Raw genomic sequence first — 23,305 nt, forward strand, 5'->3', positions numbered from 1 at the left:
GGGTGAAAAATCTAACAATAAAGGACGCAACTAGGAACCAAATAGTCAGTAAAAAACTTTTAACAGTAACTAATGTACCTTGTCCAGTGCAGTACAGGCACTAACCCTCAGTTTTACATTTGTACCAAATAAAACCCCTTTGTACAAAAGGACAACTTTGCAAAATGAGACTGATCTGTAACCTAATGAAGGTTACCTACAAGATAAATAATTCATATTAAAGAACCCCTCACAGTTGGAAATAAATAAAAACTGAAATCCTCCAACAACTTATCTAATTAGGATTAGTCATTAAGTCAGGCATGAAATGAATATACAGGGCTTCAATTTCTTGTGCACCGAGACTGCATCCTAGTAGGACATTTTCAACATTAAAACTTCTTGTTAACATGTCTCTCACAAGCATACAGCTTTTGGTTATATAGTATTTGTTTGTTTCTTTAAACTTCCAATTAATTTTACACTCTTCTCTATTTAATGAGTTATTACCTTTTATAATTCAACAACAACAGCCCAAGTTCCACCATGCAAAATCCAACATTAAATAATTACATAGCTAAGTACATAAATTTTTCAAATTCCCTTACCTTTGGTCCCAAATGCGAAGTTACCTGCTCTCCGTAACTCATCTACAACTTGCAAAGATTTACTTCCATTCCACATCCCAATATTCTTGTCAGTTTCTATGCCATTTTCTTGGGGGCTTTCTTTGTCCCCATTAATAGTATGACTTAAATCTTTCATTTTACGAGTTCCATTCCAATTGATAACACGAGTGGCAGGGTTTAATTTAGCTTTCCCTAAGGTCTCCTTTGTTTTTTCCACCCAATGATCAGTTCCACCTTGTTCCCCCTCACTATCACTGCTCTCTGAACCAGATGACACCCCAGCAAGCGACGAGTCAGAGGACGACGTATCTTTTTGAGATCTTTCAGGGCTCTCTTCTACCCCATTCAAGAGACTTTCATTCTCATTTTTATGTTTTTTCTTTTTCCTACATTTCCTTCCCACTTCTTCTAACCCATTTTTTGATTTTCCCAACTCATGATTCAACCTGTTTTTTGATTTGTCAGAGTCACTACTAATCAAGTTTTTTGAATTACAACTTAGTCCGTTTTTTGAAACTGAGCAGGGTCCATTTTTTGTCGTTTCACTGTCAGATTTTTTATTACAAGCGTTCTTTCCTTCCTCTGGACGACACTTCTTTGAAGGACTCGATGGCTCATCATCATGATCCCTGAATCTCTTGGACTGAGATATCTCTGTGTCACTCTCTGAATCCGATTTCAAGTTTGACTGGCCATTACAAGCAGGTGGGATTTTGCTTTTGCTATCAATCACAGCCCCTTTCTTAAATTTTGTATTACTTGGTGATGTATTACTGGTTGTTGATTTATTCTTGTCTATTTTAGCATCAGCAATTTTACTTTTCGGATCACCTTCATTTGTTTTTGTTCTGGATTCTAGTGTACCACAGTCTTGTGGATGTGAGGCTTCAGGTTGTTCCTCTTCAGGGCTATCGGGGCTACGTGCTGATGAGACACAGGTAAATAAAGAAAAGATAGATTTTTTCACAGATTTAGTTGAGCGATCAGATCTTGTACTGTCAACACTGGCTTTACTTCTCAAACTGGCTGAATCTGCTTCATCTTTCTTGTGGCTGGGACCAGGCAAAACAGAATCATGAGAATGAGACTTTTCCAGTTCTGGCCTCTGCTTTCTAATAGTTACTGTCCACCCATGGTTGTCCATTTTTTCATGTCCAATGGCTTGTTTTTCTTTACTGCTTGTTGGCTGCTCAACAACAGTAAAAGCACTGGTTCCCCCTGCACTACCACTGCTGCTTTCACTAGGAGAGTGTAAGGAGTTGTCAGTAACTAACCAACCTTTTTCACCTTTTGTTTTACTGCTGCTGCTACTACTACTAATGCTGCTGCTACTTGTGTTTACTGGACTGGCACCATTGACAATCTGAAGAGATCTTGGCACAAATGGTACTGATGATGATCCTGACTTAATACTAGAATTAGAACTACTACTTTTGCTACCACTTTCACTAGAGCTAGTCTTGCTATCAGCACTATTATTAACTTTATCTGGTTTACATAATCCCTTAGTACCCTTTTCACTCTTATCTTTTTTAACGTCCTCACTTTTAACAGTGCCATTTTGTACCAGTTTCTCTTTAACTCCATTAGCAATTCCACTCTGTTTAGAATCATCCACCTCTGAGTCTTCAGAATCATCATGATACGGTACTAAACTCGACATCGACTTCAAATTAGAAGCTGTCTTCCCCGAAGAGGATGGGATGGAAATAGTGGTAGATTTGGTTGATAACAAGGTGGTTGTTCCAGAACTGAGAATAATTTTATTGGGTTTGCTTGAATTCTCTCCCTTTGAGCCTCCTTGATTAAACTTCAGTCCAAATGAGATCTTCTCCCTGCAAATTGACAAAGTCTTACTCACACAAAACTTTCACAAATAACATTTAACAAAAGTGGCAATACATATAAATTAATATTTATAATGCTTAATACCAAATGTGAGATGAAGACTCATTTTTATACACAAAAAATCTGATAAAAAAAATATATACTAAACGTGGAACGCTGAAGACAAAAAGTTACTTGCCTTTCTTTATGTGATGGTAAAGGGGGTTTGCTGTTAGGAGTCTGGGTCCCATTTCTACTGACTGCTTCTCCAATGTTATCGGAAGTTCGTCCATATCCGTTGACCACAGACGAAGCACTATGACTAGTAGGAATAGGTTTAAATATACCATCAGAATTTTGTCGTATCAACGTCTTCTCCGAACTTTGTCTAACAACTTGTTTGATGTGTAGAGGGTCTTTGGGTTTACGAATTAGTTCATAGAAAAGTATATAAGGGTTGCGCATCAACGCACTCTGTACAGATATAGATCGCACCTGAAAGAAGACAATAGTCATAAGAAAAGATCTGCATATACAAGAGCTTTTAATATTACAACAGGTAGACATTTCTATAATTTTTTCACCTAGTCTCTCCTGATATTTCATTCCAGCCTCAATGCTTAAAAACATAACGAAAAATCTTTCAAGTCAACGCATATATCAAACATGCACTTGAAAACATTCTCAAATCACTTAGATACTTGAAACTAATATAAATATTTACATCGCTACTATGGTAACCTGGCATTGCTCTCAATCAAAAAACAGCAAAACCTATGATATAAAAGAAATATGCAATCAAATAAAATCAGAAATGTCTGAAACCACACTAACTTTGTAGTTAAACTTCTACCAATATAAAGACAAAACTGTCAACACTACAAGTCTATAAAATAATACAAACCAAAATGAACCTACATTTTGGTAAAGTTTTTTCATACTAACCCATTATCAATATATATATGCCTATACTCTTCGATGCATATTCCCAGGACCACCAATCTTTGGTCTAACACATACAGACAGACAGGAGACGACAGCTTCACAATCCATAAGTCCTCTGGATTTTTGGGTGTTCTCAGCCAATAATATGACTTTTTGTGAAAACTGTATGTGAAGCATTCATTATATGATTATTGGGTTTGCATGAAAAACTAGTGCTTTTATACTTGAAACAATGTTCAGGTGGGAGGCTGAGATAATGTTAACTGGACCCATTTGTTTGTATATCCCTGTACTAATAATACTACCAATATTTATTAGTTTAACCAGACCACTGATTCAAAATACTAACTCTCATTGGACCTGCAATCACCTACAGAATTCAGTTTTGAAACTGGGGACTAGTATAAGGAGTCAGGAAAAAGGGCATTTGTAGCTTCCAAGTTTTGTAAAAGGTATGCACAAAAATCTTGGGGATGTAGAGCAACGGGTTTCAGAACTCAAAAATGTAGAAAACTTACTGTCAACAACACACTGCAACAATTACTCCCAGAAGGTAACATGGCCTGCAGAGACTACATTTGTGAAGAGCGGAACAGTTGTAAGATTACCAATAAAATGAAGGCTTGCACTCTAAATTTATGCTCCATCAGCATAACTTTACTCAAGTTCTCTATCATTATTATTTTAGGACATGAACCCACTTCTCCCATTCCTGTGATGAAAAAAGGCCTTGGCAAAGGCATACTGAAAAGCTCCTGACCACAAATGGCAGAGCAACCAAGGATCCATTTATAGCATGTATGATCAGTATAAAAATTGTGTGAGTCTTGCTGGCCTGTCCTGAAGATGTTAGGCAGTAGAAAATAAGTCTTCAGAGTGAGATCTAAATAAATTTCTCTTGGAAAGGCACTTGTGGAGGCTTTGTGGGGCACTTCATGATGAGAAGTAAAACCTCCTATGAGGTTGAGCTAAACAAGAGGAATCTCCCTTCAAGTGATGGACAAGTTTTGTCATCTCCAAGTAAATCAACAGTTCTAAGTCCTGTAGGGCAGAGACAGACAAACTCTTGTGACTACTAAGACGACAAGGAAGTCAGCAAAAATTGTTTTAAGGAGTTGACCAACTCTCTATCTCTTCTATTTCTTCTCCTAAACCAACTACTGGATCAACTCTGCTTGGTCTCACAGCAGCTGCTAATTGTAATTCTGAAAGAACACTCCTTTGCTGGAAAACCTTCAGCTAGAGGAACTTCCTTCAGGGTAGGAGACTCCTGTGGTTAAATGAAAGCTAATCAGATAAATCTTAAAGCACTTCTAGGAATAGAGTATCTCCAATTCTTATCAGAAGAGGCTGAGCAGAAAAAAAAAAGCATTGTTCTTTAGAAGCTGCACCTTGCAGCTGAGGGTTTTGACAATATAAGCTGCCAATGGTGTGATCTACATACACCAAGCCATGTAGCACCCAAACTCCAGTACCATCCCCATGGCAGGACTGTCATAGAACACAGGCCAATGCATTACGTAGTTCGATATGGACCCTAACACTATACTGAATTTGTAAAACTCTGCACCTGAAGAATTTGAGTGTCACCTTGTAGATCTACCAGTCAAATGCAGAATAAATGTTTGGAAGCATAAGAAAATGGCATAATTCAGCAGATGAAGTACAGGTAGTCCCCAGGTTACGGCTGTCTTGATCTACAGCGTTCCGTACTTAGGTGCTTTTCCAAATATATATAATCATCAAAAAATCGGTTCTGGGTTATGGCTGATGTTCTGAAGCGCCATAACTCACCAGCCCTATAGCGAGGTGAGAAAACCAGTTCAGGGAGCTGTAGCCACCAGGGTTCAATATAAGGAGATCCCTCCTATGGGAGAGTTCACTATAAAGAGGTCCCTCCTAAAGAGAGGGGAGAAAACTGGTTTATTACCAGCGCAAAGCTTAAAAACCTGTTTCTTTTCCTCTCTCATTTTTATACATTTTTCTCACGATGTTCCAGGTTACGGCAATTTCCGACTTATGGCCTATACTGTCAAGATAGCTAATAAACTCCAAGATAGCGTCACTCAGTAACAACAACTGTGAGCTCCAAGGAGAAAGCATCCAACTGATCCCTGCTAAAAGTATGACTCGGGTACTACCACCACAAACGAACAAACATCATCTTCCAATGCCTTGACTGGGCAGTTCAGACTGGGAATAGAGATTCCTATTAACTGAAATAGTGTAACTTGCATTTTCAGTACAAGCCTAAGGAATACTTTTGCTGATAGTAACTGTGCCAGTAATTAGCTCACAAGAGTAAGAAATTTAAAATACAGGTCACCTAAAAAAAATATGACTTACATCCAATCACACTGAATAAGTTATGAAAATTACATAAGCGATATAACATGTCCAACATAGGATGCACATATTAATCTGGAAATTTCACTAAGTACACCCTGGATACACAGTGCTGCTAGAGATGAAAAGCACAGACAATCATCTATCACAGAAATACAACTAAAACTTTACAATGTGAACTGAAAGACCACAAGAATTATTTATTCACAAAATATATGGAAGAAAGCATAGCACTGAGTGGCCCAGTATCTTATGCATATACACACACCCAAGTAGTTTCCCACCTCGGCTTGCCCAAGTCAGGCAACTGCTTATCATCTACTCAGTACCTTATTCAGATCAGTTACTAAATAACCTCAATTCAATTAAGAATATAAAGACTTGTGAAGGAGTAGAAATATATTATTAATCCTAAGCATGACTTTGTGTTGGGTACATCAAACAAAATTGTCTAGTGTAAATTAACCATTAGAGGATGGGTTAAATATATATTAAGCACACCCCCAGATCAGGCAAACTTTAAGGCTGGCTAATTTAAGAAAAAAAATCAATGGAAAGAGGAAGATATGCAAATGCACATTGTGTAAGAAAAAGATTCTACAAAATTTTCCCTACCTTCCACAGGAAATTGAAAGAGACTATTTACAACCTTGTACGGGGCCTCTTTTACAAAACACTCATAAATTTTACCAAGTTATACATGTTTTTCTAGTAATTCATTTGATTTTATTTCGTAAAATTATAATTACAACTCACACAATATCATAACAGATAAGAAATAAAATCAGTAACAAATTCTGAGCATATTTTTTGTAAAATATTTATGTAAATTTACTGAGATCAGGAAATGCAGTAACTTTTTTTGGATTTATACAATGTTTTATCTAACATTTCTCTGCATAATTACACTTACAACTGACATCATATCATAAAAGAAAAGAATTAAATCCGACAGCAATCCCTGGGTATATTTATGAGCAAATAAATAATAAGATGTCATCGGAGACGGAAGAGCAAGACCTTCCCCCTTCAAGGCAAGAACAATACTAAATTCCATGGGCCCATACTGAGCTGAGCTGAATTCTTTAGTTACCACCAATCATTTATGGGCCACCTAAGTATTGGAAACTCTTTCCCGTTCAATACAGCCACATCGCTGACAAGTCTAAAGTCAACAAAGCCTAGCATGTTGAAGCTCAGAATTATAACAGTCAAAATCAGTAAGTTAGATCTGAAAAAGAACCTGATGCTGTCCAAATATGCTCAAAAGGCTACCATGAAGAGAATACTTCACCAATTGTTGTAACTACGACCAACTGAGAAGCTAAAGAACTCTAAAAATTCGCTGCTGCTAATAACTGTTGTACAGCCATCAGCCGGCAGAAACATATTGAGATCTTTTGCTGAGCTAGTTCCTCTCTTACCCCGAAAGTGGGTGGGGTTAGTCGCCCAACCAAAACAAAAGTAGCGCTCCAACGAATTTCAAAAATTCTAGCTGCTGGTTAATAGAATCTTATAGCTATGTAACTACTTGGTAAGTTGCTTATATAAAACTACAATTATAGCTGAACTACTATCATAAAAGATAAAAACTAAAACCAACAGCAATTCCTGGGTATATTTATGAGCAAATAAATAAAAAGACATCCTGGAGCTAGGGAGAGGCAGTACATCCCCCATGAAATCTCAAGGCACACTGATCTACCTCTCTTGCGTACTGAGCTACTACAGTTGCCAATAGTCATTTATGGCCCTTTGAAGTGATATGAAGATATTTCCTTGCTAAATTCATCCAAACCATATGGCACGCAATATTAATACTCTTAAGAGTCAGCCCAGCATTCGCTCAAAACCTGTTATAGTTCCTCATATGATCATGGCCGTCCAGTAAGGGTCAATGTGATAGGAAGAAATATGAGTTAAATGAAACAAAAATTATATTCAGAATCACTCCACACTCACGTTTCCATTAACAGACACTACCCATTGTTGAGCATTACTCACTTACAGATTACAAATTGTAAAGAAACTAATAAAATGAGCAGAAAGATATTACAAATTATTACTTAAACCATAACAATTTTGACGCCATATGTTACGAAGCCAAGCCAATTTCCGTAACAGTGACCGCTGATACTCACGGAAGAGTCATCAAATTCAAACATTGTGCCACTGGAAGCTTCTGCCACTGCTGTATAATGACCACCATGTTGGGAACCTCCCAAGTGTATGACCATGGAGGCCAGACGATACTGATATGGTCCACCCCCTTCACTGGACTGGTTTTTGTTCTGTCCATTCACAAACCTTGAAATGTCAATAGTTCTTTGGATGTTGATGTGCTTGTTTATCTTCCCACCAGAAAAAGTGAATCTGAAAATAATATGAAACAGTTACTTTCAAACGCATGATTCAGTATGAAATATTCCTGTCTGGTAATAAGTATCTTAATAACCTAAATTGTCTTATACACACTTAAAAAGGCTTTTCTTCCTTGATATTTTAGAGTTAAAATAAATACTTGATCAATATACAACCTTCAAGATAGCTACAAGATTCTTTTGATATAATAAATTAGGGATTAGCTAGTATACATGAGTCATTCATCAAAACTTGACTGAAAAAGACAAAAATATAATACTAGTGGTGCATGCATGAATGGGAGTTAAGTGTCAGGAAAGTAGCTAGCTAAAAACAATCGGTCAAAATTATTTTATGGGGAACACTTCAACCTATGAAAATCATTTGAACATAGCAGTTCATTCCAATAATTTTAGAATAAAATGCACAATGAATATAATCTCAATGAAGAGTATAACAAGTATTCCAAAACAACTGAAATATCAATCAACACAATGGAACTTAAACAAAAAACCTATTATTACCACAAAAAAAATTCCAACATAACTACCACATATGAAAGGATAAGAGGTACAAGGGATATGTTCACAAATCATTTTCCTGGACTTACCTTTTTAATTGAATAAGTAAAACATGAGGTGCTCTCTCAATGAGATGTCTCTTAGTTGCAGGTACTTTCTTGTGGCAGCGTTCACATTTATAAGCATTGTATGAATCTAGTGTTTCCTTTTTGAAGTACAAATTTAGGGCTTCGTCTACACTGTTAACTGACCGGATGTCAAGAACTAAGTCTTGAAAATGGGAAAATGTGGTGGATACATGACGGCACACAGGACAGATCACTGAAAGAAAGGTACAGGTATCTCAGTTTTATCACTATCATGACAGATGGTGCTATCTGATCGAACAAAAATATAAATAACATCATTTCCTTATTCTACTGTCAAATTTTCATTCACTATACAGTACAAACCGACATCCTTCATCTATTCTCAAAATACACAGCTGAAGATTCTACTAACCTTGTTGTCTTATATAACCACCAAAGATCTGATTAAGTGGGGTAGTTTCCTTGGAACGATGATCTAGCTTGTTTGCTCTCCTAAACGACAAGTAAGACTTTTCCATGTGGTCCAACAGGAGTTTGATGAACTCATGTGCATCCTCTTGTCTCCCATACATTAGTGTTTTTCCTATGCCTATAGGAACAAAAATTTTTAGTACATCATCATAAATATAATACCCATTTCCATATTCAATATGTACATTTAATACTGGACAAACTGCAAAAATTCAGGATACATACTTTTAAGTTTATGATGAATTAATGAGGGTTTTATAACATTGGCCGATCGGTCCAGAGTGGACCGCAACGTTCTCATCATGGCACAAATGGAACAATAGGAAGCACTTGAAGCGTTGGCCTCACATCGCTGAGTGTGAGTGGAGAGGTCTTCCATCAACCAGTTTGCCATTGAAGGGATGTGGAACAAGGCCTTCAGGAATGAAAAATAATTGGCAATGAAAACATATCAGTAAATACACAAATATAAGCAAGCAGTAAATGCATATTCATAACATTTTAAAAAGGATGATTCTGTAAGACAATTTATAATTCCTCTCCTATACATGATTCACTATAAAATATGAACTATAAACATTATATATACACACTGAACTTGTTCATTTAAGTACAGGTTGTACTGAATGGTATAATGCAAACAGCCCTATATGTGTCTTGCAAAATATTTTCTTGGTCCCCAGCTGTACTGCTCAATACCTTTCACTTTTCAACTGTCCTCTTCAATCTTTTCTTGTCTACCTGTCAAACTTAATCAACTTTACCTTGCAACCATTTAACAAAAATTTCCTCAGGAAAGCCCCATCAAAAGGTCCCTTCCCGGCGATGAGTAAGAAAACTTACCTGTAAGGATGAATTCATGTAGCATGTGTTTCCTAAGTTGATCATTCCAGCGCCTGGAGGCAGAGTCTTCCTCCACCCCAGCATAACACGGTCCTTGGGCCACAACACTACACGAGGTTCATCCAGCTGGTCCTCCTTTGCCCCAGAAGTCTTGTGATGGGCGTGCGCCATACTACCTGACGGAGAGTTGGGGATGTTGCCAGTGGTGTCGCAGCAGGCAGTCAGGTTCACATATTTGTTCTTCAGAGAGGAAAGCACCAGTGACTGCTGGGTGCCCACTCGTTCATAGTCAACATGGTTCAGCAGCACCTACCATGATAAACATAATTCTATACACAATGAGAAACAAGTTACCTTCCACACCTAGTGGCTGCAAGTTTGTGAGGGTGGTGATTTTCAAGATTCCATTCTGGCTTTAAATAGTTGTACAACACAAACTCAAAATAAATAAACAGCATCTCTTGCAAAAATGAGCAGACAAGCCAAAACTTACATGAAGCTAAAAAAAAATGAAACACAGGATTTTCCTAGAGGCTAATTTAGCCTCTGAAAAAAATTTAACATACTCTACTAAATAAGCAAATGCCAATGATTTAACAACAAATTTTGCCTGGCTCAAATAAGATGTAGCAAATGTTACACTTTTATCCGTGAAGATAACAACCCCAAAAGGACAGTTCAGGAAATGTCACCATAAAAAGAATGGAAAAAATTTATTTCTAATATACATCAATGCCTAAAGCACAAACAATTGGGATGTTACGCTGTGAATGTCTCAAACAGGTAACTATCCCAACACTGACTTATGATTTCTTCAACAAACAATATTATATCTTAATCCTTCATAGATAAATCCACTCTCCACTCAAGGATCATTTAGGCAGACCAGCAAGTTAATCTTGACTTTCTCTTAATGCTAAATCATTTACATACTGATTGCTTATCTATGTCAAGAATTATAATAATGACAGGAAATGATCATAGACAGTGAATTGTTGTCGGTTTCCCTTTATATTTTCTTTTTCTAAACTGTATTTTTGCAACCGACAACACTTCAGATTATAGACAGCATACATATATAGTCAATATGAATATACTGTACAATGAAATGGTTAGTAGTATTTCAATATACCTACAACTTGGCTTGAAAGATTCAGTTTTCACCCACTGATTCCATCTAAATTTCCCACAGACATAATCACATGACAAAATAAACTTCAGATTCAGAACTGGGGAGAGACAGAAAACCAAAATAATAAAATATACTGATAAACAAAACTCTACAATTACTAAATACACTCCACTGGCGTACCCAGCTGTCACTCGAAAACAAGAACCCTTGATGGCCAACAATTCCTTTCTTAAACACCATTTTGTTACATTCAGACCCACTTATCCTCACATCTTTCTGGATGGAACTAAATTCTGACAAAGAATAAAGAGACGTAAATGAAAACAAAAATACCTGTGCAACTGCCTTTAAATGTCCCAACAAAAATAAATAACATTAGTGCAATGCTAACTCTTTGGCATACATGTTGACTATGGAATCAGAATTTTTTAATGCTAAACTGTGTAAATGAAGACCTAACAGCAAAGAGAGGAAGAGAACTATACTGTGGTTTTCGCTCTGGCTTTGGATGAAAACGAACACTTCTATTACCTTGGCAATATGCTGTACCATGAAGCTGGAACTAAACACTAGATTGTTTATGGCTCAGTAGTTTGGTCAAATTATCCTTAATAACCAAAAGTGAGCCTGTTAATGAAAACATCTGTAGCCTTAGACACATACTAGGCTATAAAGCTAGTAGTGATAGAGTAGCAAAACATAAACACAAGTAGCAACAGCCCATGAGAAGTGAAAATATATTGCTGAGCTACAAGTACAGAATCTTATTTCTATATAGAGCAAAATAATTTTGATGCCTGTAGACATTCATAAAGAATACAGAGAGGATTCTGAGGAGGTGTGACTGCAATATGATAAATTTCATGGGCAGAATCCACTTGGAAGGGCACATGACATGTGAAGTTTCTAACATGTGGTGTCATGGCTGGAAAATAGATTGGTCTCAGATACTGAAATAGTTATGGAATTTGATTAGAAAGGGAGCATCACTTGGAGTTGTAGATATGGAAGCAGCAGGATGATGACTAGTAGGAATGCCAAGAAAAATGTGTTCTTATACAGTTTTTCACGCAAAGGAGGAAACACCACCACCAGTGGGGAGATACAGGGTGAGGGAAGAACCAATTTTGCTGAAGACCAACACAGAAATGCTGTTCTGAAACAGAACACCAATCTAATCAGGTGAAGGTGGTCCCGGTAACTAGCACTCAGAGAATGCAATAATACTGTACAGGAAGGCAGAAGCAGTAGATGAAGAGATCGCTAAAATTCCTCTCAGGAAGATTTTAAAGTGAGAGAAACACCTGCGCTAAGGGTTGAGACTCACGAGGGAAAACCCCCTAAAAAAACCAACCCCCAACCTCTTCACATGGGTTGAGGTGGTATTGAAACACCAAAGCCCCGCTAGACGAGATGAGAGACTGATAAGGTCACTGTGCTACTGAAGAAGCTGGATTACCAGTATAGCATCCTTCTCTGAAGGCTGACACAAGAGAGGGGGAGTGCAACGTGGTCACAATAAAATACATTAATTCACATAGTCTAAGAAAAAAACCAGAAACCAAGCACGCAACAACTGTTACAATAAACTGACCAAAATAAAAACTCATTGTAAATACAAAATACACTCTCTAGTATTCATACTACAGTTCATGAATGCATAAAAAACCAAGCAGGGGAAGTTACTGTTAAAGCCTTTACAATGGAAGACAGACATACATTACTTGTATTAACACAAGTAATGAAAATCATAAAAAGAGGTAAGCAGAGGCAAAATTTATTCTACACAGTTATGAAAAAGCCTGGCATAAAAGACAAGCCAAGCAATAAGTACAAACCAAATTAACAGGAAGAGAACTATGGATAACAAAAGAGAAATGCCATTTTCATAATAAAATTAAGCTTCATATATATTTACCAAGTAATTACATAGCTAACATTTCTAACTTGTGGGGCAACTTTTTAAAAATTCTCAGTAACGCTTCTGTTTTTGTCTAGGTGACAGCCCCTGCCCACTATCTCTCTCTAATTTGTCTAAGTGAGACTCAACAACGTTCCACTATTCTATCCCACGCTGAACATTCATTACAGGTCTTTTCAATACTACAGTCTTGCTCCCTACATTTACTAAACACCAAATGAGGATCTCAGCAAGCTTTAATGAGCCTAGTCTTGCAGTCTTCGCTGCAATAGCGAATACCCGAACTGCTAGAATCTGACATAATTCAGAAAATACTAGAAAAACTAATCAAAATTATGACGATAAACTGCCTACAGCCCGCTGCACAACCAAAACAAAGTAATTGTACTTCACCAAATCTGAAATACCAACTGGAATATTCAAAGAAGCTGCTGCAAATGGCACTGACGTGTATACCAGAGCTGGCAGAAACAAACTGAGTTTACCTGCCAGGTTGTTTCCCATGTTCCACGACAGTGGGCAGGGGCTGTCACATAGACAAAAACAGAAGTGCAACTGCAAAATTTTAAAAAGTTGCCAAGCAAGTTAGAAACGTTAGCTATGTAATTACTTGGTAAGTCACTTATATGAAAACGGTGAATAATCATAATGAGACCTCAGTGACAAAATGTTACTGACAGCAAAAAGTGCAAATTGCAAAATTCACTAGACTCTCACAGCACATCTATAGAGGTTCAAATACTCTCCAGTAAACTACTGCAGAACATTGCTGCTGAATGCGTAAAATCAAATAAAACTGAAATGAACGACAACAAAATAAGTGGGAAAAACCTAGTAAATCCTGGGAGGCATACGTCCAAATCTGAAGGAATCACACAAGAACAAGGAATGCTAGCTAGCAGTAGTGGAATGTGAGCTCGATACATGCACTAAAACTCTTCTTCTTTAAGCTCATCAAGTCAGTGTGAATGGATGAGTTTCACGCAGAATAAAGGCTAATTATGCATAATGGGTTCATGTAACAGCATTTTTACAACAATAATAAAATGGAAGTGGCCAAGCTCTATCTACCTTGTTAAATAACAATAAATTTGAAGTAGCCAAGACATATCTTACCTTCCTTAAATAATTTTTTATCTTTTTGGCTCAATAAGAATTTCTTATTGATTAAAACTATGTGACCATCATAAAAGACTAATTTCCATAATTAGTTTGCTACAAAATCCTTTCAATTGCTACTGCAATAGAATACATATTCACAGTAAGTTCTATATCATGAGAGATGGCAAGAGCTGCATTTTGCATGTGACCAAATCCTCACTATATATGAAATCATAAACTGCATTAAACTATTTATGTTTATGCATGTTTACTTAATAGCATTAGTCAAATGGGTGTATCATCCATCATATTCACAAGCAATAAACTAAGAGCACAAAACCAAATACAGTATTGAGAACACACCAAATTTACACTGGAACAAAGTTCCACAATTTACAACAAAAATTCTTCCACTGATCAGCTATTCTTTTGCTAACTTATTTTGTTTGGTGCACTAACCTCAAAGCAAAATTTGATGAAATTTCAACACGAATCAAATATTGCTGCTAAAAAAAAAACAGCAATTTCTATAAAATTATACAATTCAAAATGAGAAAAAGGCAATATCTTTCCCGTATTTAAATCTCTACTCACTTCAAAAGGTTTTAAAAACTTGTGCAACTAGCAATGCCATTTATGTTAGGAAACTCAACAGTCAAAAGATTAAACAAAAAATTCTAAAAATATACACTAAGAACACAAAGGCAGTCCTTTGAAAAATGTGCTGTAAAATATCACTTTGAGGCAACATTTGCTGTTAATTGACATTACTGCTTGTTCTTAATCAACCCACAAACATGTACACAGACTTGGATTATCCAAGTGTCATGAAATCAAATTTAAAAAAAAAATAACTTTGGTTCCACAAGTGTACTAATCACAAAAGAGACAAATCCTGTGAATACAGTCTACATGCCATAGCATCATAGAAAATAAAGAAAATAATATAACATACCTGAGAAACATTCCTCAAACACGGGAGCTAAAACTTTACGTACTCAAACTTACTATCTGGCAACTTACTCATCGTAATGATACAAAACAACTAATTTCAATAAAAATAAAAAACAAAGGAGCATACACATCTAAATCCACAAAACAGTACTTCCATTAAAGGCAGTTTCCTGATGGCTAACGAAAAATGGGTTAAACTATCGCAGTTTTCATCTCCACTACACTTGCAGGTTGCTGCTTTCCCAAGACAAAGAATTATACTATCAGTAATCAAACCATATTGCCTAACAAAAACAACTCGAGCTTTATGTGGCAGAAGATAAAGTTTCTTTCTAATGCTCAAAGCGACCATGGTTACAAAAGAGATAACATTTATATAGAGCAACTAAATTGTAAAACAGAAGCTTCCTTGCTTAGTTGAAATTCTTAGCTCTTCTGGGGCTACCTACGGTATAAAAGTTCACACTATAACAAATAATTAGTCAAAAAGAGCCCTAATTGCGAAAGGGTAATTACATGAAAGAGTAAAAGTGAAGATAAAGACTAAAGTAATATCTTATAAAGAAACAAATACTTAAAAAAAAAAAGTGATGAACAATTTCAAATTTCATGCTGTAAATACATTCAAATTTCTATGTGAAAACCCGTGAAAACCCGAACAAAATTATCTGTTACGAAAACTGCACTTGGCAGAGCAAAGGAATTTATATAATGATTTCATAACTGCAAGGCTACGCCTCTCATGCTATGCAGCCAGCTGTTCATCTGAGCGTGCAACTACTAAAGCACTAGCACTCAGTCGAAGTTGTTGAAAGATACTGTTAGGAACAGCAATGGAACAACAAAAGCCATTTCTTTAAAATGAGGAGGCAATAATAATAAAAGTTACAAGTTACCAAATATTTAAAATGTGGACTGCAGTACACAGAACACCAAGTTCAGGGAACTAACAGTTCATGAAGAATTTTCTTTCTGTGCTTAAATGCACTTCACTTATTAATTGGGAAGATCTCTGGGGATTTTAAAATCTGGGAATATCAAATTATTTTGGTAAGATGTTTCTAATATGAGCTGAAAAGCACAAATGATAAGAGATTATGAAGGATGGAATGACTGCAGATGCAGACTGAAATAATCATAAAACATTCTCCATCCTTCCAATACTCTACAATTCTTAAGCCCTTTTAGATGTTACAATTTTCATCCCAGGCAGCCTAAATAAAGGATGAGTCCAGACATGTTATAATAGATTTAATACTTAGGTTACTTGTTCATACGGTCCTTTTTTCTACATTTCTCAGCTGAAGTGCCAGTTGATCTGAGCTTGATTTAATATTTATGTTTGATATTCAGCCGTGTTGCATTCTGGGATTTTACCTACAAGCCTTTCCTGTGACCATCTTACAAATAAGACAGCAGTGGGCTGACAACGCAACTCCCATTGTAGTGACATGCTCTGCCCTAATGCAAAATGTACGAGTGGCTAGTCTTTGACCACAGCAGGATTCCAGTATCATTTCTTCCTTGGATTCTCTCTCAATGCTATATCCTCTAACCACTTACTTAAGAGTAGTTTCTGTTCTAATATAGCCATTTACATCTCTCATAATATACTTATTACTGTGGCCCATAAGTTGCCTAAGCTGCTAACCATTCTGAAAACTTCATACACTTCTTGTTTCCACGTTTGCAGAAAACATGGTACTGACATTTACAGTAATAGGCCACACTAGGGAGTGTCACTACCACTGTGACTTGTGTGGTGCAGTGTAAATGGTACTAAAAACTGTTTGTAGCTTCCCAGCTGCACTGCTTCTACCATTTACTAAACTTTCTCTTGTTTCTTTTGGTTTCTTCCCACCTAGCTGTCCAACTGATCTAATTTTTCCCTATCACTTTAGTACATATCATTTTGGCAAGCACTGAGTCTAGAAATACAGCTCAGTGGTCTAGGTCAACTAATTTTAAATCGCTATAACCTTTCCTAGAATTACAGGGCTTTTAACCTTTGTCATCTTCCAGTTTATTCTTCCCATTTTATGATGAAATGTATTCTCTCTCACCTTGCTTAACATCACTTCAAACTAGATGGGGTAATCAGCCTATGATATTGGTTAAACTTTGGTCAAATAAAATTTGACTGACCAACTAACCTGATACTATGCATTCTTTGCAATAATGACTGCATACAGTCTTACCCTTCTTGACTAAGAGTACAGATTTGACAATAATTGGGGATACATTTTTCACAGCATCTAAAAATATGCCAGTTCTACCATAAAAAAGTTATTCTGAATAACATTGCCTATTTCTGACAAAAAGAGGATGACCTCTCATATAAAACTGTATAGCTAGTAGATGAGAGAGAGAGAGAGAGAGAGAGAGAGAGAGAGAGAGAGAGAGAGAGAGAGAGAGAGAGAGAGAGAGAGAGAGAGAATATTCCTATTATCAACTAGTAAATGAAAAAAAATTATAACTGTTACAAAATTATAAGAAACCAATTTAAAATCATATGAAATTTTTCTTTAGACATACCTTCAATTTTCATCGTCAAACAAGTAGAGGCAGATTAAAAACATACTTGCTGTCAGTCTTGCAAGCAAAACTTTTAAGTCAAAATTTTGACTGTAATTTTGAAAATAGCATTAACAGGAAATTATCATGCTCAACTGAGAAAATATGGAAAATTATGTGGTAGAGTATTCAAAATTTAATTTGAAAAACACCATAAAACAAACTAAAGACCACAAAAATGTAGCAACAAAAATCATGCTAACTGCAACTATAATTTTATTAATTAATTTAGAAAATATTGCATTCTTTAGTCAAAGAACCTTGGAAAATGCAATAATCCAAAAATCAACAAACGAGTCTTAAAATGGTGATCAAATGCTTAAAAGTCAATTGTGCAAAAGATATATAATAAAGGCACATTAAACTTATCAACTGAAAAATGTCAGTCGTCCTCTATTCATAACCAAGAATTTACTTACTTTTCAAGGCAAAGTCTCTCCATCATCTCCAGAAAAGATCATAAATGATTAGGGTTTCCAAACAGATTCAAGCTTACTGTTTACTCAGTTCATCAAAGTGTCTAACTACAGATCAACAATAAATACAACTGTAGAACCTGAAATGCAGTGCCTCACTAAAAGAAGACCTGTCTGCACTAACAAACCTTAACAGAAACTCCTCGGTCTATGAACAGCATTTCTCGAATTCCGGTCAAACTCCCTGATAAGGCAAAGGGGTCCTTACAAAGGGTTTAACAGCCCATCAATTTATGCAAAAGAATTACCTGACACTTCTTCTCACACTCATGAATAAAATTTACTTTATTTGATTTGATTTATGAAATTTAGGCTGTCAAGCCAAGCACTGGGGCATTTTCAGTCATCAGCACTAGATTTGAACTATACTTCCACTGCTCCAAGACACAAACAAATGCTTGCAACTGATTCCTCAAAAATACTTTTCACTCTTAAACATCCAATTTCAAACTTAGGGTTTCTCAACCTCTTTTCCTAATGTAATGCCCATACCAAGGGAAAGATGTAATGCCCATACCAAGGGAAAGAAAAAACAAAGCAACAAAACTGCATGACTAAAAGTGACAAGATACCCAAAATAACAAAAAATTACAACTAGATCTCAGTTTCTGAAGACCACAATGAAATGTTGTGAAATCAAAGCCTACAGGAGCAAATGATTTTACTCATACTCAAACATATGAACCTCATACTGCACTTTTTCTTACTAGAATGTTCAAGCTTCAAAGTATAAAACTTATCATAACAATGACTTTTAAAATCCATATGTTTCAAGCAGGTACAACATTTTCTTTAGGGTTAAGTTAATCCTCATTCACTCCTTCACCCTTTATAATTTCAATTAGTACCAGGTTAAATAAGGGCATTTTTGTTTTTTAATTGCCAAATATTATATAAACAGTAATTGGGAAAGCTGTTGACAACACACAAAACTCTTCACCACTGAAAAACTTGCTGGTCTTAAACTACAGTCTGAATACATCTGAACTGTATATTCAATTTGCTTATTAAACTTCCATTCTACTTTTGTAATTTTACTTTTAACAAAGATTTTAGCCATGTGACCGAACGAAAAGTAACATATATCAAGATTTTGTAATTTCATATATTTCTTAATGTATTCATTCAATAATTTCCATCAACATTATACGGTTGTACTAAACAGAATACTCAGTAGGTTTCATAAAAAAAAAAAATAACAAATAAAGCTTATATTTCTTAAAAAAAAATTGGGCATACATAACTTCTGACAGTAATCTGTTGAAATGATTTACTATCTATGAAATGCAATCCACAAAATTAGCATATTTTCTAAATCAAAAGTAATAACAAAAATTAAGACAAGACAAACATTTCCCAGACGAAAATTCCTTGACGAACACTTCCTAAGGGCTTCATCAATAATTAACAAATGTCATCCATCATCACTTCATACTTCCACATCACGAATATAAAGTCCTGATAAATTTCGTTACAAGCTTGAATCAAACAATACAATACATGTAATTGTAACATTTACATACTCAGCCATTATTATACCATTATTACAAATAAGAGTAAAAAGCTAAAGAAAATTCTCAACTAAACTACGCAGTAAGGAATCTTTCGGCAAATTATATACGAACAATCAATAATGTACGGTACTTTACCATATTCCTTAATCATAATCATCTGAAGAATTCATATGACTCACTCATCCTACCTGTTTGCTCGAAGCAACAAGCTGATCGTCGATCAAACTTTTCTTAGCAAATGCTGTTGGTGGGGCAGTGTCCGCAGGTTTCTGTTGGTACGTAGAGGCCAACGCTGCCCCTATGACATCAGCTGATGATGCAGGCATCACACGCTTTACCAGAGCACTCTCCACACTGCTGAAATATTACCCAATTTTAATGCCTTACAAATAAATACCATGTGGAACCTTAACCGGTATACAAAACATTAGTACATAATACCTGACGAGAGAGAGAGAAATAATATGGTATGAAATTTCTTGTTAAATAATCTCTACTATTTTGTATAGTGTTGTACACAGAATTTTACTTCATGATGAATCATTTTAAAATACTACTTACCAAGAAATGAAGTAAATTACTATAATTAGCAATTTACAATCTGGACAAATAAAAAACACTAAATTTATCAAAATACCCAACTATAAACAAATATACTGTATTGTACACTAAATACGCACTCATCCAAAACTGCTGAAATTTGAGCTGATACAAACTATTTTCAAAATACATCATCCTAATTGTGTATATAACAAAATCAAATGTCTAAATACCAATTTAAGAGAAGATAATAAGAGTACTAACAATAAATTACAGCAATACAAACTTTCAAGAAAAACAAAACCTGAAACAGTGGCAATACAGTTATCAGATTCAATTAAGAGGTTTTAGGTAATATTTGAAGAATATCCAATATTAAAATACGAAAAATCCAAAATTTCATCTTATCTGATTTCAAATTTCATGTTCAAGGCAGCCATCTTGCCCAGCAGTCTCTATGATTTATCTCTGAGCCACTATTTCTGCAATTCCTTTGTACTTCTGATCTTCCTTATTTAACAATGCTCTACTGTGATTATTAAGGAGTTTTAAATAGCCTAATATGGTCAAGGTTTTAACTCTAACTGGGCTGGCCAGAAAGGTTTTTCTTTAGTAATAAGAATTTAAATTTTACCTCTTAACTAGAATTTCTTATTGCCATGTCATGCCTTCGTCACAATCTAGCACCCATGACGTGAACTACTGTATCCAAGCTCCGTCATGTTATCGATAGATCAAATATAGGATTTAGGCCAAAGGCCAAGAGCTGCGACCTATGGGTCATTCAGCGCTGAAGCAGAACTTGACAATATGAAGGTCTGAAAGGTGTAACGGGAGGAAAACCTCACAATTGCACTATAAAACGGTTGTTAGGAGAGGGTGAAAAGTCAGACGGAAGAAGAGATTATGAACGGTACAGTAAAAGGAATGAAAGAGGTTGCAGCTAGAGGCTGAAGAGATGTTGCAAATACCCTAAGAAATGCCTACAGTGCACCACATGAGGTGCACTGGTGGCACTAACCCCCCCAAGGATTCCAGGCCATCACGTTATTACCTCTGTCTCTAGTGACCCATACGAAAATGATGGAATCAAGGGGAAATCATGACTACTGTGTGTTTCTCTTCTTTAAAAAATAGAAGTAATGTCATTAGTGGAGGATGTGGTGTTTGAAAATACAAAAAGCTTCAAAATTGTGGTTGGAAAACAAGAACCAAAAATTGTGCTTTGGCAGACTGCAACATTTTGCACTATAAAGCCCTTGGCCTATATGAGGACTTTACAAAATCATCCATGAGACCATGAAACAAAATAATTTATGACATATAAAAGATGGCTCTGATTCCATAACAATTAGGGTATAAGCTCAAGAATGTAATCATTATGGGGAACTGGCATCTACTATGGTCTCCAGCAGTACTGAATTTCCTAGCATCAAAACAGGCTTGTAATGTGGCAACTGCAGGTCTTGCGCTCAAACTATGTATTGTCTGCCAGATGAAGAACCCATTCCCCTTATAGAACAATGAGAAGAGCCATCTACCCATGGCAATGACTTCTGAGTATGATGGGCCAAAGCTATGTAAGGAGTGTATTAAAATGTCTCTGATGTAGCCTATAGCATCTCAGCACTATGTATGTGGTAAAACCACAGGGTAACTCCACACGGACTGCCACGGTGTTGTTAGGGAATGGTTCCGCGCATGCGCAAGTCATTAGGGAGCCATATGTTCAAGAAGGGATTGACTAAGGAAACCTCTTATAAATGGAATTATACTAACCTAATGTACCCTAACCTAACCTAACCTAGCAGGCCATCTTACTTAGCTGGGGGGCTCTGCCCCTGGGTGACCCCCCCAGTGAAGGAAACTCCACTTTTTACCAAACCCTCCCCTATAACACTGTGCGTGTGCGTTAGCATTCCAGGATGGCCAGCATACAAACATACCAATTCTGATGTTAATTACATGTTAATTACAGGTTAATTACAGTCGACCGCCAAAATATAACGGTAAATTTTTAATACGCAACCAAAATACTACAGAAGTCAATTTCCTAGGTAATTCCCGATGCGAAGCAACCCCACGGTTCTACCAAAGTATGTAAATATTGTTTAAATAATACACTATACAAATCACTATAAAAACGACTTCAACCGTAAGCTAAAAGGCTGGCTCACTGCACGCCGATAGAAATCATCATTATCAACGGTTGCATACGCAATTTCAACCATGCGATCTATAAACCGCCCATTAAAGAATGTCCTTTCCGCGCACAGAATGGAAATAAGCTCGGCGGACACGGCCTCAATTCCGACACTTTAGCAAGGGCAGCGCCTTTGGTAACCCGCCAAAGCCCGCACGTAAATGGCCTGAAACTACCGACTATTTACAACGGATAAAGTTTACGTTCCCCTGCGACGTCACGCAAACGTTTCGGACATTCAAATGCCGACGGCGCACTTCCGCCGGGAATTAGTTACAGCCCAAAATAGAAGCGTAATCGGCAAAACCTGCAATTACGGCGGAGCTATCATACATTACATTTAACGTACACGATGGAAGGGTACGTGCAAAACACACTTCCAGCCTCCTGTCACACGTACCACCCTGTCGAATTCACGATCCCGGTGTACTCACCATTAAGAAAATACCTTCGTCATATCAACTACGACAGAGGGGTAATATTAGCGCTGTAAACAAAATACATAATCACAAGAGCGCAGATGAATAGTAAACACACGAGCACAGTGCATTGGTGTTGATCAGCGGCGGGGAGCCAGGCTTCTGACATCTATAGTTTTCAGAGGCAAATTACGCTTTCAAGTATTGTCCCTACATGGTAGGCATTTCTGATAAATTTATCTACAATAACCATCGGTCTTACTTCATTCGTGCATTTTAAATAATAGAACATTAAAATAGAACCTCATATACTTGATTAAACATTTCCATACTACCAAGCGTCTCCTAATTCCGTTTCGATTTTGCCTACCATTCATTCACTGTCATTATATTCAGTTACCGGCCTGACTTCTATGAAATTGAAATAGAAATAATGTAAAATTTGTTGTAATTTTGTACT

General features: G+C 36.3%; 1 protein-coding gene across 5 annotated transcripts in view; it reads right to left on the minus strand.

The window, feature by feature from the left end:
• LOC136854221 (ubiquitin carboxyl-terminal hydrolase 36-like) overlaps positions 1-23,031 on the minus strand; it is a 33,904-nt gene extending 10,873 nt beyond the window's left edge. Inside the window, exons 1-9 of one of the 5 annotated variants that reach the window (XM_067130554.1) lie at positions 22,861-23,031; positions 19,872-20,040; positions 10,012-10,320; positions 9,394-9,583; positions 9,110-9,286; positions 8,698-8,929; positions 7,868-8,099; positions 2,635-2,930; positions 588-2,443 (exon numbers count right to left, since the gene is read on the minus strand). In XM_067130554.1, coding sequence (XP_066986655.1) covers positions 588-2,443; positions 2,635-2,930; positions 7,868-8,099; positions 8,698-8,929; positions 9,110-9,286; positions 9,394-9,583; positions 10,012-10,320; positions 19,872-20,009 — 3,430 coding nt within the window. In that variant the 5' untranslated portion in view covers positions 20,010-20,040; positions 22,861-23,031. The other 4 variants (XM_067130555.1, XM_067130558.1, XM_067130556.1 and 1 more) reach the window with 4 other exon arrangements.
• Positions 23,032-23,305: the final 274 nt, after the last annotated feature.

This window comes from Macrobrachium rosenbergii, chromosome 28 (assembly GCF_040412425.1).
Source record: "Macrobrachium rosenbergii isolate ZJJX-2024 chromosome 28, ASM4041242v1, whole genome shotgun sequence".
Taxonomy (NCBI): domain Eukaryota; kingdom Metazoa; phylum Arthropoda; class Malacostraca; order Decapoda; family Palaemonidae; genus Macrobrachium; species Macrobrachium rosenbergii.